Source organism: Lontra canadensis, unplaced genomic scaffold (assembly GCF_010015895.1).
Source record: "Lontra canadensis isolate GAN:19392208 unplaced genomic scaffold, GSC_riverotter_1.0 scaffold16, whole genome shotgun sequence".
NCBI classification, from domain to species: Eukaryota; Metazoa; Chordata; class Mammalia; order Carnivora; family Mustelidae; genus Lontra; species Lontra canadensis.
Window position 1 is genome coordinate 19,790,007 of NW_022631010.1, and position 17,606 is coordinate 19,807,612.

At 43.5% G+C, this 17,606-nt stretch overlaps 2 protein-coding genes across 3 annotated transcripts in view; both read left to right on the top strand.

The window, feature by feature from the left end:
- The first annotated feature begins 553 nt into the window (after positions 1 to 553).
- Positions 554 to 4,180, top strand: LOC116868667 (protein PET117 homolog, mitochondrial). Of its 2 annotated transcripts, none has more exons than XM_032859243.1 (2): positions 554 to 744; positions 4,007 to 4,180. In XM_032859243.1, exons 1-2 carry the CDS (start codon positions 649 to 651, stop codon positions 4,154 to 4,156), a joined length of 246 nt encoding a protein of 81 aa, XP_032715134.1. In that variant the 5' UTR covers positions 554 to 648; the 3' UTR covers positions 4,157 to 4,180. The 2 variants fall into 2 exon arrangements, with proteins under 2 accessions (XP_032715134.1, XP_032715133.1); XM_032859242.1 differs by lacking the exon at positions 554 to 744 and adding an exon at positions 2,744 to 3,153.
- Positions 4,181 to 4,441: 261 nt separating this feature from the next.
- The window catches only part of KAT14 (lysine acetyltransferase 14), a 34,082-nt gene continuing 20,917 nt past the window's right edge, over positions 4,442 to 17,606 (top strand). The window contains exons 1-3 of the mRNA XM_032859240.1: positions 4,442 to 4,722; positions 7,036 to 7,154; positions 11,865 to 11,986. Of these exons, the coding sequence (XP_032715131.1) occupies positions 4,464 to 4,722; positions 7,036 to 7,154; positions 11,865 to 11,986 (500 nt within the window). The 5' untranslated portion in view covers positions 4,442 to 4,463. The remainder of the gene's footprint in view (positions 4,723 to 7,035; positions 7,155 to 11,864; positions 11,987 to 17,606) is intronic.

Consider the following 17,606-nt stretch of genomic DNA (forward strand, 5'->3'; position numbering starts at 1 on the left):
AAAAAAAAGAAAGCTCAGAGCCTGACCGGCCAGCACACAGCACAGATGTCTACAACATTTAATTATGAATTTTCAAGCAAGAGCTCCATCTTTAATTATGAATCTTCAAGCAAGAACTCCATCTTCTGGTGGCATCTGCCCCGCCAAAGGGGCAATGAGGCTGAGTTTGGTGAAGCTGGTATGGAGCAAAGGACCCGGGTCACCATCGCGCTCAGAGGGGACAGGGGTGTATGTGTGTGTGTGCGCGCGCGCGCGTGCCAGGTTCGGGAGGATTGTGAAGAGGCACTCCTGTCCCAGGTGTGTGTGTGTGTGTGTGTGCGCGCGCGTGCCAGGTTCGGGAGGATTGTGAAGAGGCACTCCTGTCCCAGGTGTGTGTGTATGTGTGTGTGCGCGCGTGCGCGTGTGCCAGGGTCGGGAGGATTGGGAAGAGGCACTCCTGTCCCAGGACCTCACCCGCAGACACGTTTTCCGCGGAGCAGAGAACGCCGCTCGGCTCTCGATTGCTCGCGCCTAGCGCGGCGGGCGGCGCACCCGGCTGCCGGGGCTCTGCGCTCGAGCTGTCGAGCCTGACCCGCACCCGCAGAGAATAGTTCGGCTACGGCCCCGGCCCCTGGCGGGTAGGAGGAGGCCGCAGTGGCCGGCGCGGGGATGTCGAGGAGCTCGAAGGCGGTGCTAGGCCTCTCGGTGGTGCTGACGGCAGCCACCGTGGCCGGCGTGCATCTGAAGCAGCGGCAGGACCGGCAGGTCGGTGTCACGTGACCGCCTCTTCCGGGGCCCGCGCGGTGGCCGCGGCGACGGCGACCTCTGGCCCGCGATCTGTCTCCGCTTGGTTCTCCGCTGCTCCTCGTCTTTCCCTCTTTCGTGGGCTCCTCGGCGGCGCGACCCGGCTCCCCCGCGCTCTCGCGATTGCGCCCCGGCTGCCTCCCGCCGGTTCCTGGGCGCCGCAGTCCCCGAGGCCGCGTGCACCGGGAGGCACCAGGCGACCCCGGGCGTCCCCGACGCCTCGGCGCCGCAGCCGCCTGGCTACCGCTAAGACTCGCCCGCGGCTTGGTCGGCAGTCCTGTTCCCAAATCACCACCACCTGCGTGACACGGACTTTTTCAGCGTCTCACCGGGGCCGCTGCAAACTCGAGTCGGGAAGGGGTTTACGTCGGGTGCACTCAGCAAGTTGTTGGCTTGTCCCCAAACCCAGGCCCAAGGTTGAGGCTCAATCCTGATGTGTTTCAGTGCTAGTGAGGTTTTGATCCCAGGGTTAAGGAGGCTTCCCGGCATTCACTTTCCGTGCCTTTGGCTAAGGTAATTTGGTGGATGCTTTTAAAAATTTTTTTTGGTCTTTTGTCTTTAACGGAGCAGTTTGTTATGGAAACCAGATTCCGGGAACTATTTTCTTTTTTGCGGTACTTTTGTTTTTGGAAGTAACTGTGACTTACTGATGGGTAGATTAGCCGTCCATTCTGTGTCTCTGAGTTCCTATTTTCTTTACTCTAGTTGGCGCATTTTTTTTTTTAAGATTTTATTTATTTATTTGACAGAGATCACAAGTAGGCAGAGAGGCAGGCAGAGAGAGAGGAGGAGGAAGCAGGCTCCCTGGTGAGCAGAGAGCCCGTGCGGGGCTTGATCCCAGGACCCTGGGATCATGACCTGAGCCGAAGGCAGAGGCTTTAACCCACTGAGCCACCGAGGCGTAGTTGGCGCATTTTTAACGACCGATCTCACCATGTTTAAGGACCTAGTGTCAGGCTCCACACTTAGGCACGTTGGGAATCAAAGATAAGGAAGGATAGGCGTTTCTGAGTCTGTAACTGATTCACAGCAGTGCTGAATATTGAATGTGACAGCAGGCAACTAGGTTAGCACGTGTGTTAGAGTTGAGCCTAGTTTGCTAAGGATGGAAGTAATGAACTGGGTGAACTAGTAAGCAGTCTTTCTTGCATTGGGCTGAGCAGTGTGCTTGATATACAGAGATGAATCAGATGAGGTCTTGGTCCTCGTTCACAGTCTGGAAATCAGAGAAAGGTGTGATGGTGTAAGAATTTGGGGGAGGGGGTATTGAGACAAACCATGGCAGGGCATGAAAGAGGTTAGAGATTGGGGAAAAGTATGGCTTCTTAGGGAGGTAGCTTTTGGAACAGAGGCAGGAGAGTTTCTCTTCTAAGAAGTGAAAGGAAATGAGATCAAAAGAAATTTGAGATGAAGTAGAGGGCAGTGTGTCCTAATTAGCTTGGAGGTCACTGAGGGCAGGGATTTTCAAAGAGTATGGAGTAGGGTGGGTAAGAACTTGGTTCTGAACTAGCTACACATCTCATGTTCCTTAGAAGTTTTTACAATGTAACCTACTCCAGACCTCTTAAATCAGAATCTCTTGGAGATGAGGGATCTGGTTTAGGTATCTTTTAAAAGCTACCCAGGGAATTCTAACATGCAGGCCGGCTTGAGTATCACGGTGCTAGAGAGAGGAAGAGCAGAAAGATCTAGATATTTGGACGTTAGGTGAAGCAGAGATTGGCCAGAATAACATGTGTTTATTTTACATCCAGTCACCATGGACTTTCTTTCTAGCCTGGGAAGGAGCAAAACAAATGATTGACAGGGTGGGTGTGTTGGAAGTTTCAAGGAAGCAAGAAATAACATAATGACTATAGTTTTCTCTCATTTTTTGGCTGTCTACCCCATACCAGCCACTGACACTCATCCTTACAGGAAACCAGCAAAAAGAGTAATGCTACGTGAGTAATGGTGAAGAGGTGTTGGTGATTAGAAGGTAGTTAAGTGGAAGTCACAGGCAATCAGCAAATATTGAAACTTGGAGTTGGAGGAAGGTAGCAAATGGTGACAGGAGAGCAAGCTCCTAAGCCATACTCCGAAGTCTGAGAAAGGAAGGGTGGGATCTCAGAGGCAGGTTTGGGAAGAATGTTTCCAGCCCATGGTGTGCGCCTTGGGAGGCATGGAGGCGTGTGGGTGGATATGTCATGGTATAAGGAGCACAGGAGCGGGCAACTGGAGAGGGAGGAGTCAAATGTCGCTGGAGATCTGGCCAAGGAACAGTGTTCCAAAAAGTTGGTTTTCAGTTGTGTTGTCTATTCCAAGACTCTTAAATTCCCTAACTCCGCTGTAAGAGGGAATGAAACTCTAGGCCTGGAGGAGGTCCGGCAAGTAGGTACTTTGTGAGTTTTTAAAATAGACTTGATAATTTAAAACAAAAAACTCAAAACCTCAGTCCTGGGCCCCCTCACAAGAGAGGCCTCTACCTCATAAGACCCCTGTTAAAAAAAATTATTTTGTGACCTAAAAACTATAAAATGGTAATTATTAGTAATGACTGGATTTTTGCTTTAAAAAGTCTCACCTTAGGTGCTAGGTCCGTGTTCTGGAATTTTCTACCTATCTTTACTGCTTATCAAAATAATTACCACTGATGGGCCTTTATTTTTTCCTCTGGTAGTGGCATTGTATTTTTCCCATCTCTCTCAGTTGTGTAATTGGCTAGTAATTCTGTATAATTTTTACTTCCCTTTACACATAAGAAAAAGTCAGGTTCTTTATGCATCCTGACTATTTAAATTTCAGTAACCTTTCTTTTTCTTTCTTTGATGTTTATTATTGAGCGAGGATAATTGCCAACAGGAAAGTAGTTCATAGAGTTACTATAGTAAATCTCACCAAGTCTTTTAAAGCATTGAATATCAAACTTAAAGTTCAACACAGGAGCAGTTTTTTCTTTTTAAATTAATGTTATTTCCCATTAAGTCTCTATACTAAATGTTCAGGAATTTCGTAAAATATGTTAAGATGTCATTTTAGTAATAACACTGGTAGAGTACACCACCAAATTAATCTGATGGTTTATTACATTTTACATTTATGGAGAAAGTTGAAATAGTAATTGCGTATTTGGAGTCTCAAAGTTTTCAGTATATTTTAGTAGCACTGTTACTCGGATTGAATGGCACGAGGATGGAAACCACCTGTTCAAGGTGTTACTGAAATCTGTTTCTTACATTTTTAGAGGCTTCATGATGGAGTGATCAGAGACATTGAGAGACAAAATCGGAAAAAAGAAAACATTCGTCTTTTGGGAGAACAGATTATTTTGACTGAGCAACTTGAAGCAGAAAGAGAGAAGATGTTATTGGCAAAAGGATCTCAAAAAACATGACCCAAAATGGTTGTCAAGTATTGATGGGACAGTGTCAAGTGTGAGTGTGCGAGTGTGGATGGAGGATAGCTTAGTGAGGACTTCAGCCTTTTTTTGGTCACCATCCTTTCCAGCTTGGCCAAAGAAAAGGACAGTGGATCATATGTTCTAAATTACTGCTTTAAAAGTCCCTTCTGAGTCAAGAAGCAGGCAGACACTTTTCTGAAGAATTTCTGTCTTTGTGGTCCTGGTAGAAGCCCCTGTAAGCTTGGTGTCCAGAGCTTAGGATTTTTAGTGAAAAGGACTTTGGAACCTGTGAGAGGAAGGGATGGATAGTAACATCCACCTGAGTAGTTTGATAAGCCGGCACGACGATGAAGCCACGAGAACATCTACCTCAGAAGGGCTGGAGGAGGGGGAGGTGGAGGGGGAGACTCTCCTGATCGTGGAATCGGAGGACCAGGCATCAGTGGACTTATCTCATGATCAGAGTGGGGATTCCCTCAACAGTGATGAAGGAGATGTGTCGTGGATGGAGGAGCAGCTGTCCTACTTCTGTGACAAGTGCCAAAAATGGATACCGGCCAGTAAGGAGCTTCTCAATTCCTTTCATTTGTTAATTCCTGTGTGAGGGTTTGTTTTTCTAATCTGTGAACAAAACATGAAATGTAAAATGGACCTAAATAAAAAGATAATTATTATATTTATTATTAGTTTAGTTGGTTAATGACAGATTTATATAAAACATAGACACATTTGTATTAGTAAAAATTACTGTCAAACTCTCACATTGTTAAATTAACGTTCTTGATGGCAATCCAATAAAAATCAGAAAATTGGAAATTCTGCGTTATTTGAAGAATTAGCCACATTGTTCTAACAAGATCCTGTCACAGATTTGGGGCCAAATAATAGGTCCAGTAAGTATAGAATTAAAGTTCAAGTTATTCTGGTAATATTTAACTCCCATGGAAAACTGCTGTTGTATGTTGAAGTAAGTGAGAATTAGCAGATTAAAAGTATTTTCTGCTCTTTTTCTGGGACCATTCTTGTTTTCCACTTGCTGGCCTCCTAGATATGCTGGCAAGAGATACACACGCACACATGCTCTCCTGATGCCTCACGCTTTTAACTTAATCTTTGCATCTGCCAGCTTCCTGGCTCTCAAGGAGCATGCTTTGCCAGCCATCATAAGTCTTACCAAAACAGGATTTTTGCATTAGGCAGAGACTAGTAAAGACATATGTACCGTAGGAATTCTTTGTGTTTATAACTAAGAGAAATTTCTGTGTGTGTGTGTGTGTGTGTACATATATATATATATGCACGTGAAAGGGGTCATTTTCTGATATGTGGAAATGTGTTTAAGATGGACTTAGTATTCAGAATAATCGTTACTATTAATAAGTTAACATTTTCATTTCATAGGAAAAAATCTAGAACTTTCTATACATTAGCTAATGTTGCTTCTGAGCAGTGTCTGCTTATTGATTCACACACCTGCCTGAAAATCTCAGTGGCATTCCCCTTGTCCGCTCAGGATGTATTTTTTTTTTTTGAAGATTTTATTTATTTATTTGTCAGAGAGAGCGAGAGCGAGTACATGCAGACAGAGTGGCAGACAGAGACAGAGAGAGAAGCAGGCTTCCTGCCGAGCAAGGAGCCTGATGTGGGACTCGATCCCAGGGTGCTGGGATCATGACCTGAGCCGAAGGCAGCCGCTTAACCAACTGAGCCACCCAGGTATCCCCAGGATGTATTTTAAACAGTCTTTCACAATAGACCCTGCTAGCTTCAGCTTCTCTTGTCAGTGCCCTGTCCCCACACAACCAGAAATTTGCAGTTAGGGTGAGCTTTTAATTCTCCACAAACAATTCTTTCTTATCCTAAGGTCTTCGCACATTTTAATTTCCTCTCGAATGTGTGTCTCTTTAGCCCCCAGGCACCCCTCTTCCCTGGCCAATTCTAGTCCTTCTTCAGGCCCCCTAGAGACTCCACTCTTCTAGCTCTCCCATCTTCCTAATAGAGGTTGGGCCTTCCTTTTCCGTGCCCTCACATTGCCCTATAGTAAACAGCACATTTCATTCCAGTGGCTGCCATGTCTCCCAGAGCCTCAGCATCACCTGAGGTACACTGAAAAAGGCAGAGACCCACACCCATCTTCAGAAATCGACTCATTCTGTGTGAGATAGGCCCAGGCATATTTTTAAGAAACCAAAACCTCTCCCTGGGTGGTTCTGATGCGCTGTGAGGATGGAGAACCACTGTGCTGTTGTTACGACATTTCCTCATCTGTGGCCCTCAAAATTCATCAAATGCTGAGGGCTGACTGTCTTGGGTACTGTATTCCAGTTCTTACGCCAGTACCTGGCATGCAGTGGGAACTCAGATGTTTCTTGGAAGAATATGTAAAGGGGGGCGCCTGGGTGGCTCCGTTGTTAAGCATCTGCCTTTGGCTCAGGTAATGATCCCAGAGTCCTGGGATCCAGCCCCGCATCAGTCTCTCAGCTCTCCGGGAAGCCTGCTGCTCCCTCTCCCGCTCCCCCTACTTGTGTTCCCTCTCACTGTGTCTCTCTCTGTCAAATAATAAAATCTTAAAAAAAAAAAAAGAAAAAAGTAAAGAGACCCATAGGAGTCAGGAATATCAACAGTTGGAAAATCCAATGACAGCAATAAAAACTTGCTTTTCCAGTATCTTGTAAAAGTTAGGGAGCCACAGATCTCAACAGGCATATACTATGTTAGAAAAACAAAAATCTTTTCTACCTTCCCTATTCCCATCCTGCTATCATGAGTTGGCTGAAAAAGGAAAAACAGGGGAAGCATGGAAAATCTGGTTGATAAACTGATAAACGCTGCTGTAGATAAACCTGTGATGTGCCTTTTTGTTTTTCTCCTAGGTCAGCTGAGGGAACAGCTCAGTTACCTTAAGGGTGATAATTTTTTTAGGTTCACCTGTTCCAATTGCTCAGAAGCTGGCAAGGAGCAGTATGAAAGGCTGAAGCTTACGTGGCAGCAAGTGAGTAAAAAGCTCTCCCCCTCGAATTCAGGAGGACGATCCCCCAAAGAATTATTGCAGTGAATATTCAGAGAATGAGGATCTTACTTCGAGACCTTGAGGTTTGAGCTATTTGGAGGGTCACGTTTTATTTCACAGTGAAAATCGTATTCCAGATACACGGAGAAAGGAGTTCTTCGTAAAAGTACTCAACGCTAACTTAGTGAATTAAGTTTGAGATTCTTGAAAACCTCCGACACACACAGAATTTCATTTATATGTACTACCAAACTCTAATTTTAATGGAATTGAAAGTGAGGTTCACATTTTTCTGGCAGCCATGTTGAGAACAATAAAACCATTTTAAAAAATGTAAAGATGGCCATATTTGGGAGGATTCCGCCACAAATCGTTGGAAGGTATAATGTGGCTCATTGCGGAAACCAACACAAATCCAGTTTTTCTATATTTGAACACAGACATACTTGAATATTTTTTGTTCAGTGACTACCTATAACCACCTTTTAACCATCTCTAGTACCAGCACCGTAATTCAAGCCAACAGTAGCCCGAATAGTAGCTTTTTCCTGATCTCCAGTGTGCATTAATTTTTTTTGGTTTTGTTATTAATATGTCTAGAACAGGGTACCAATGTTAACAGTAAGGTCTAAAAATGAATGAAGTATACTCTTATTGAGTGGCTCGGACAAACCCAGTGCTGTTGCAGGCCTGGAGACTGCAGTGCTGAGTGAGACAGCTGGGTAGCTGGCATTCTAGGTATTCATTTTAGACAGTAAGCAGACAAATAAATGAGTTAATTACACATAGCATTTTTTTTGCTAGGAAGGAAATACACAGGGTAATGAGAAAGAGTGCAGAGGAAATGGTCTTAGCCACTAGGTATTCCTTATAAACTGCAGCTACTTTAGCAGCTTCGATGGTTATTTTAATCGTCAGTGCTTCCCTAGGAGATGTGCTAATGAAATCTGTCAGTGGTGAACTTATGGAGCCTTTTTTGACTTGGCTGAAAATACGCAAGTGGAAAATGAAGGGAAGTTTGTACTGAGGCCATAGCCTCATAAATATTATAATTATGTTTTTCTCAGCATGTGCATGGGATGTTATGTCTAGGCAAGGTCAGATTAATATTAGTAGATTACTCTGATGCATGTACCCATGGCAGATTTGCATTTGATCTGCAAGTAGCTTCTCAAAAAGCCGTAAAGAGCAAGAATAGCGAATATAGTTCATTTGCAAGTGTTCTGTGGAGGTTCTTTTTTTTTTTTTTTTTTTAATTTTATTTATTTATTTCACAGAGAGAGATCACAAGTAGGCAGAGAGGCAGGCAGAGAGAGAGGGGGAAGTGGGCTCCCTGCTCAGCAGAGAACCTGATGTGGGGCTTAATCCCAGGACCCTGAGATTATGACCTGAGCCCAAGGCAGAGGCTTAACCCATTGAGCTACACAGGTGCCCCTGTCAAGGTTCTTTTGAAAAAAACAACTGGCTTTTGGGTATATTGCTTAGAAGATAGAATATTGGTTCAGTTTGCACATTTAATTAGACTAACATCACTTGAAAATTATGTTTGCGCTGCCAGAAGACAGACTGATGGGAGATAATACCCTGGTATGATGAAGTGGTAGGTCAGACACTTGGTAGATCTGGTCTTGGTAAACTACTGACCAGTATTTCCAGTCGTACATAAAAAGCCCAGACTCTTAAGAAAGAGCTGAAAGGGAATCAGATGGTTTTGGATAGATTCTATTGATCGATATCACCAACCAGTATATTGGAATGTAGCTTTACTATCTTTTTAGATCTTAACTTTGTTGATTCATCCAAGTAATAAGTAGAAATGCTTGTTTGATCACAAAATGCCATTAGGGAAGGAGTCTGGTCTCCTTACCTTTTTTTCCATGCCCTTTCTTGTGTCCTCTCCTCGGTGATTTGTGAACCATAGTTAGAAATGCAGGAGAAACTTGATCATGTGTTTGGGAAGGTAGGGGACTTGTTATATTCTCATCCTGGACACTTACTCTTCTGTGGCAGGTAGAGAATGTACCATGATCTATTCTCCTTATTTTTCTGGGTGTTTCCCAGCACATGCTGGTGAAATGCCTGTTCTGGCTCTGCCAGCCCGGAGCTCTGCCCTGGGGACACACTGTCACCGATGGGCTTGGGCTGGTAGTGGGAGAGCCGAACACTGACCTGGGATTCCTTTTCTTAGGATTACAGATTCCAGAAGAGGAGGAAAACCATCTCCCTCATATATTGAGTTGGTAGTTTGTGTGATAAATACTAAGTGGTTATAGAAAAAGTTATTTTCCAGTAAATATATGAATTTTAACTTTCTAAAGTCATGAAATATTTCACACATACACCCCCCCCCCCCCCCCGCCCAAATACCAGAAATAGAGTAGCAGACAATGTCTCTACAACTGAGATTAACAGTGAATCAATGTGTCTGAGCGCTTTGGGAGTAGGCAGGAGCAGCTCATTTCAGTCTCTCATTAAAGTATTTCTTGAACAATAAGTTTTTAAAATTGTGGTAAAATATATATAACATGAAAGTTTACCATTTTATCTGTTTTTTTAGCATATCATTCAGCGGCCTTAGGTACATTCACATTCTTTGCAACCATCACCGCTGTCCATCTCCAGAACATTTTTATCTTGCCACGCTGAAATTCCATATCCATTAAATAGTAAATCCCAGTGGACAGTAACTGTTTTAAAGAAGATGTTTGTTGGCTGATGGGGACCTGTTTCAAAAATGTGTGGAAGAACGTGAAAACTCTATAGATGAGTTAATTGTTTGGTGGGCTGTCTGTAAGTTGCAGGAGTCTAAGGAGGGGGGAGCTCAATTAATGGGAAATAAGCATTATTAGAAATGTTCAGCATTACCAGGCCCTTGAAGTCAGATTATCCTCTGGACCGTCGGGGGTCTCCAGCTGTGAGCACAGGTGGTAGGGAGCCTGAATTACAGTTAGTAGCCCCCTTACACTTTCAGGGTGCGCTTTCTGGAAGGAAGAATCAAATTAGTTTCTTTTCATGGATTCTCTGTCCCCTTTTCAGTTTCAATGGCCCCAAATCAATCATTGTTTCTATTAGGTTGAAAACATAGTTTTGTTTTATTTACTTACTTATTTATTTAAAGATTTCATTTATTTATTTGGCAGAGATCACAAGAAGGCAGAGAGGCAGGCAGAGAGAGAGGGGGAGGCAGGCAGAGAGAGAGGGGGAAGCAGGCTCCCTGCCGAGCAGAGAGCCCGATGTGGGGCACAAGCCCAGGACCCTGAGATCATGACCTGAGCTGAAGGCAGAGGTTTAACCCTCTGAGCCACCCAAGCGCCCCCAAAACATAGTTTTGAATAGCTGGTATCATTTTGTCAATTTATATGAAATTATATAATTCAAAATTGCATGTAAATGTAAGAAGAAATGCCTGAAGGCATGGTGATTGAATGTCTCAGAAGTGATTGTTTCTTTTTTTTTTCTTTTTAAAGATTTTATTTATTTATTTGACAGAGAGAGAGAGAGAGAGAGCACAAGCAGGCAGAGAGGCAGGCAGAGGCAGAGAGAGAAGCAGGCTCCCCACTGAGCTAGGAGCCCGATGCGGGGCTCGATCCCAGGACCCTGAGATCATGACCTGAGCCGAAGGCAGCGGCTTAACCCACTGAGGCACCCAGGCGCCCCGGAAGTGATTGTTTCTTGATGGTAGATTTAATTCAGAGTGTTTTTTACTCCTTCTTCGCTCTTCTGTTATTGAAATCTTTTACAGTGAACATGTGTTACTTATATTTCTGGAAAACACTTCCCAATTTGGGGCCATGAATTCATTACCTGTAAACAAGCAAGGCTGGACCAGATGAGGAGTTTTCACATGGAGCTCTGGGGGTGTCTTGGAGCCTCAGAGCGGGCTGAGCAGCCAGACCTCTTGGCTCGGGGCACCCTGTCTAATGCTAATGTCCTCCGAAGAAAGATTTCTATGTATGAAAATGGCTAAACACTGAGTAGATGGTGACTAACATTATTTTCAGCTTTGAAATTCTGAGAGTCTTCTGTTTCTGCTCTGTAAAGAGCTTAGAAAAATATATAGGCAGGGGTGACTTTCAAAATATTTAATAAAGGTCAGCCCCAGCAGTCAGAAAATGTGGGCTGTAGCAGGTACCTGGAGGGCTCACGGCCAGAAGTTATCACCTATCTAGTGCCACATTATGTAAGATGGAGAGGTACAGGGATGGGGTGGGGAGGGGAGTAGTAACAGCGGGCAGGTTGCTTATTTGCTTAGGACGTTGTGTAAGATGGAGAGATGCAGGGATGGGGTTGGGGGGAGTAGTAACCACAGCCAGATTGCTTAGTTGCTTGGCATGTCGTGTAGGATGGAGAGATGCAGGGAACGGGGTTGCGGAGGAGAGTAGCAACGAGAGGTTGCTTAGTTGCTTAGGATGGCTGTTGCTTATCCTGATCAGTTCAGCCACACCTCAGCCCTGCATATGCAGTGTGTAGGAACAACTGCACATACTGTAGTGGGTTAGTGCTATTCATCTAATGGAAGCAAAACAGGAAATAGAATTCTCTACTGAGACTATTCCAAGGTATTATCCTTTCTTTTCCACCCTCTGTTCCCCACCCATTCCTACACAGGTATAAAACAACGACCATTTCCCTTGGAAGATTAGCATCCCTAATGATGCTTTTCTCCCAGCCCTTGTTGCATTTGTGTTCCAGGTTGTCATGCTGGCAATGTACAACTTGTCTCTGGAAGGAAGTGGACGGCAAGGTTATTTCCGATGGAAAGAAGATATCTGCGCCTTTATTGAGAAACATTGGACCTTTTTACTAGGGAATAGGTAATGTGATTTTTAAAAAACTTACACTTGAATGAAGAAGTAAAGTACAAGGTACACAAGGTTCGAGACAGCCTAACGAAGCCCTTTAGGAATTCGTACTTGTGGCAGTTACAAAGAATGTTTTAATTCCAGAAAATGTTGTTACTTTTTTAAGTTAAAAAATTTGTTTACTGAAAACCAAAGTGGAAGCATATACGATTAGAAGTATAGGTTTCTAGGAGCGCCTGGGTGGCTCAGTCAGTGAAGCGTCTGTCTTCGGGTCAGGTCATGATCCCAGGGTCCCGGGACTGAGCCCCATGGCAGGCTCCTTGCACAGTGGGGAGCCTGCTTCTCCCTCTGTCTCTGCCTCTTCCTGCCACTTGTGCTCTCTGTGTCTCTCTCTCTCTCTCATGAATAATATCTTTAAAAACAGGTATAGGTTTCCAGACTTTTCTCCTCCTACTTTAGAGGAAACTTTTAGTTTCTACTGAGCATGAAGAGATTTGAAGAGATTCTTAGAAAGTTAAAACATAGAACATTAGATTGCATGAGGCTGTTTCATAGTTGGATGAGTAACTCTAATGTGGGGATATAGGGTCATCATGTCCTTTTGAAATTAGTATCTTACGGAAGGTCAGAGAAAGAAAATGACAGTGATGGACTGTACCTCTTTAAATTGTTCTTCATGAATAGACTCCTAGCAGTTCGGTATTTGTTTTTATTAACTAGCAGATAGAACCTGTTGATAACGTTTTGGTGTTGCAGCGCTTAGCAAAGTCTAGGTGCGTTAGTACGCATACGGCTTGCTCATTCATTCTTCTCCATGATAGTGCACTGACTTTCCTGCTGAGCACGCCTCCTTGGTGGCTGCTTTGGTAATTCAGTGCACAGATACTGAGATCAACAAGATTTTTATTGCTATTAGGGATTAATGAGTTTGCAGCTGCACTGGCAAATCGTGTGAGATGCTGATTGTTAGTTGCCCTCTGACGTCCGTGTGAAGTTCATAAATCTTGCCTAATTGGGTCAGTGTAGATGTGCCACAGGCTCTGATCACAATCAGAACAGGGAGTCTGTACCTGCCCTTACTCTGAAGGCACTGTGGCCTCTGTTTCGTCGGGCGCTGAGAGGTCACAGCTCTGCCAGCATCACTGGGAGCTCAGGGCGGAAAGCCGAGAGGAGCGGCGGCTTTCTGAAGGCTCGCTGTGCGGAGAAAATAGAAGAGATTCAGTTCGGTTTTACAAAAGGAGTTATTTTTGTTCTTGAGTTATTTAGTGCTACTAAGAAAAGAATTGACAGTATAACTGGTTCTTTTCTTAAAGAAAGGAAATATGTTGTCTTAGTTTAATGGTTTAGCACTATTTATGGAACTTAATACACCCCATTTATAAGGCGCAAGAAAGGGAGAAAACTGATAAAATTAGATCTTGGAATGTTTTCCTGATCTTAGTGCCATTCTGCTTAGTAGATTGTCTTCTTGAAGAAATTGGATTTAAATTGCCCGTTTTTAAGGATTTTACCACATTTTAACATAAGTTCTTCAGTTGTTTCATTTGTTCATTTGTAGAGCATGTTCTGAGAGGAATCAGCCAAGGCTTGCTTTCTTTTTAATACTTCACTGAAAGGCATTAATTACTCTCCAGTTTCTGTGCAGTTTCGCCATTAAACTAGTGGGTTTTGGCTGTTGTTAGTGTATCACTTGAATTACCATTTACTTATTTAAATTCAGACACTTTTTTTCTTAATAAAGACATTCATTCTAAAAAGAAACTTCAAACCACCATGGTAAGTAGAAAACCCATATCATTTGCCATACATAGAATGACACTATAAAAATAGGTGTGCTAAAAATAAAACAGTGCTATTAAATTGTAGCTGGATCCCAAGACCTGTAAAGGCAATCGAGACCCTCTGTCTTGATTAAAAAGGGTAGCAGCGGTTGTTAGGGAGAATTTAAAGCAACGACCCTTCTCCTTGATCTCATCAGAAGGAATGAAGGATCATTAAAAATTACTCTGTGTTGGGCGCCTGGATAGCTCACTTGGTTAAACTTCTGACTCTTGTGTTTGGCTCAAGTTGTGATCTCAGGGTTGTGAGACTGAGCCCTGCCTGCCCCAGCCTGGGAGTGGATTCTCTCGTTGCTGCTCCCCTGCCTGCTTGGGCCTGCGAGCTCACGTGCGCACGCTTCCTCTCTAAAAAAAATTGTTCTGTGATTCCTTGTCACTCAGTTTCCTGCCTCGGTGCTGTCCTTTGCTCTGGGGACTCTGCTGTCAGCATCAGTTATTGGAAAAGCCACCTGAAATCCCTTGCCAGAGTCATTCAGCGCGTATATACTCACACATCTCTGTGAACATAGGCAGAATCACTATGCCCCAGGGAAGTGGCCTGCAGAGGACATGCACAGTTAGAGCTTTTTCATTTTATGAAGATTTTCATTCTGCTATCCATAGAACATTCTTTAAATTCTTTTTTTTTTTTTAAGATTTTATTTATTTATTTAACAGACAGAGATCACAGGTAGGCAGAGAGGCAGGCAGAGGGTGGGGGGGAAGCAGGATCCCTGCCAAGCAGAGAGCCTGATGCGGGGCTCGACACCAGGACCCTGGGATCGTGACCTGAGCCGAAGGCAGAGGCTTAACCCACTGAGCCACCCAGGCACCCCGACATTCTTTAAATTTTTAATGATAAGTATTTCTCGCTTACCATAGGATCTAAGAGTATAGTATACTGTGTAATGAAGTACAAGATTTGAATACATTTTCTTTCAGATGTTTGCTTTTTTGAATACATTTTCTTTCGGATGTTTGCTTTTATGCCTTTAATGTTTTGCTGAAGTTGAAATATGTAAAGGTTTATTCAAAAGACTTTATGTACCTGTTGTGGAAACAAGTTTAAATGTGTACAAAAGCTTTAATTAATTACTGCAGTTTAATTGCCTTTGTATGTGTGATCATTTAATTTGCTTTTATAATCCCAGCCTTGAATTTTTCTAGGAGGTATAACTTTTGTTTTTGGATTTATTTATTTATTTGACAGAGAGAGAGAGACAGGGAGAGAGGGAACGCAAGTAGGGTGGGTGGGAGAGGGAGAAGCAGGCTCCCCACTGAACAAGGAGCCTGATGTGGAGCTCAATCCCAGGACCCTGGGATCATGACCTGAGCCAAAGGCAGATGCTTAATGACTGAGCCACCCAGGCATCCGTCCCCAACTTTTTTTTTCTTATTCCAGTGTAGTTCAACATACAGTGTTCTATTAATTTCAGGTGTACAGTATATAGGAGATAGATCTTTGATTAGTGAAGAATACTTTGAATACTTTTCTCTATTACCATATTTCATTGATTTTTACGATGCGCACATTCTTATATTTTCACATCTCTGATAGCTGGATACAAGCTGGATACAATCTTACAAGGGATAGTGTGTCATAACTGATGGCTAGTTTTCTTGTTTTGTTGTGCATAAAATGGTGTATCTTAAAGTCAATGAATCTTACATTTGATGAAATATGATAAAACACATTCATACTATTTAAAAATTTTTAAATGATATGACAAGGATTCCAGGAAGATAGCAGAGTAGGAAGCACCAGAAGTCTTTCCCTACCTAGAAAACAGTTGAAATGGCAGAATCTGTCTGATGTAATTATTTTGGATTTTGGATCTATATTGAAGTCTTGAAACTTCCAGGGGGAGGCTTGGAAGGTAAATTACATTGGTTGTGGTGGATTTCGGCTCTTAGCACAGTGACATTTCCCCATTCCACACCCTTCAGCCCTGTGGCGGCAAGCAATGCACTTGTTCCCAAAGCAGCTCATAACATTGCTTGTGAGAGTCAGGGTAGACAAAAAGGACCCTGTCCTCCAAATACCAGGAATCTGCTCAGATCACTGATTGCTGCTTCTGATCACAGAAATGAATATGAAGAGGTGGGTTGCACCTCCCCTGAATGGTTGTCACCCCTTTTCCCTCTGGCTGCAGTGACTTCAAGGGGACTTAAAACGTTGGCACTTTCCTCCCCACCTTCATTTTTCTCTTTGTCCCCTTTGTGGAGCCAGACATTGAAGAGTAAGACGGTCAAAAGTAACCACATACACAGAGGAAATTAGAAAGTCATTGTGCGGGCGCCTGGGTGGCTCAGTGGTCCCAGGGTCCTGGGATCGAGGCCCACATCGGGCTCTCTGCTCAGCAGGGAGCCTGCTTCCTCCTCTCTCTCTGACTGCCTCTCTGCCTACTTGTGATCTCTCTCTCTGTCAAATAAATAAATAAAATCTTAAAAAAAAAAAAAAAAGAAAGTCATTGTGCATGCCCAGGGTAATGACCCAAGAAGAACTTAAAATTTATACCTCAGGCGGATCTTTGATACAGAGATACCCTACAACAATCAGGAAAACAAAAACCCTTAAACTGCAGGGAAGGAAAATGGTCTGATTTCCAGAGTTACTACATTTTTAAATTCAAATATCTAATTTTCAACAAGAATACAAAGAAACAGGAAAGTATGGCCCATTTAAAGGATAAAAAACCAACAGGAACTGTCCCTGAAAATGACTTATCAGTGGATCTACCAGACAAAGACTTTTTTTAAAAAAAGATTTTATTGATATATTTGACAGAGAGAGCACAAGCAGGGAGAGGGGCAGGCAGAGGGAGAGGGAGAAGCAGGCTGCCCGCTGAACAAGGAGCCTGATGTGGGGCTCGATCCCAGGACCCCTGGAGTCATGACCCAAGCCAAAGGCAGATGCTCAGCCAGCTGAGCCACCCAGGCGCCCCCAGACAAAGACTTAAAGATGCCCAAAGTGATGTGGAGAAAGTCAAGCAAATCATGTCTAAACAAAACAGAAATATCAACAGAGAGATTAAAAACCTGAAAAGAAACCAAGAAGAAATTCTGGAGCTGAAAAGTTCAGTAGCCAAAATGTAAAATTCCCTTCAGGGATTCAGAAGCAGGTTTGAGCAAGCAGAAATAAGAGTAAGCAAATCTTGAGGGTAGGAGAGTAGGAGTTACTGGGTCAAAGCAACAGAAAGAATAAAGCTGGAAGGAAATAAGCAGTGCCTCAGGGACTTGGGGGAAGGGGTACCATCAGCTAGACCAGCATGCCTACTGTGTGAGAAAGCAAGTAGACCTCACCCCCCAACGCCCACACTGTCCTTTGGGCAAGAGTGGGGCTTGGAAAGATTGGGAAAAGGTATGAATGTAGGAGAGGTGCTCTGGGACCAAAACACTGGGGCCGAAGGTAAGGTATTATTGTCCCCATCTCAGAGTGCTCGTGCCTATTAAAGCTTATGTTTGTAGTTTTTCTTTGTTTTCTAGCACATCTTTGTCCCTAAGAATCCTTTTTTTCTTTTTGCCTCCTAAGAATATTTTCCACCTGTTAAGGCTGGTCTTCTAATGAGAGAATGTGTTTCAGGATTTCTGGTAATTATGTTTTCAAGGTGGAAATACAACAGTTGCCTTTAAAAGCATTTTCAACAGGAATCTGAATAGTTGACATTTTACGTATCATTTCAAGTTTTTGTTACATATTTCTTTTTTTTTCTTTCCCAAAACTGGTTATTCCCCCAGTGTTCAACTGTATTTGTGGAACATACTGTATAGTTTTATTCCACTCTACTATGTATAGGCGAACGAGCTGCCTGAGC

Coding starts and splice junctions, on each gene's coding strand:
- LOC116868667 (XM_032859242.1), top strand. CDS start 2,911: ATGTTTCCAGCCCATGGTGTGCGCCTTGGGAGGCATGGAGGCGTGTGG. Junction 3,154..4,006: donor GCCTGGAGGAGGTCCGGCAA/GTAGGTACTTTG, acceptor TTACATTTTTAG/AGGCTTCATGATGGAGTGAT.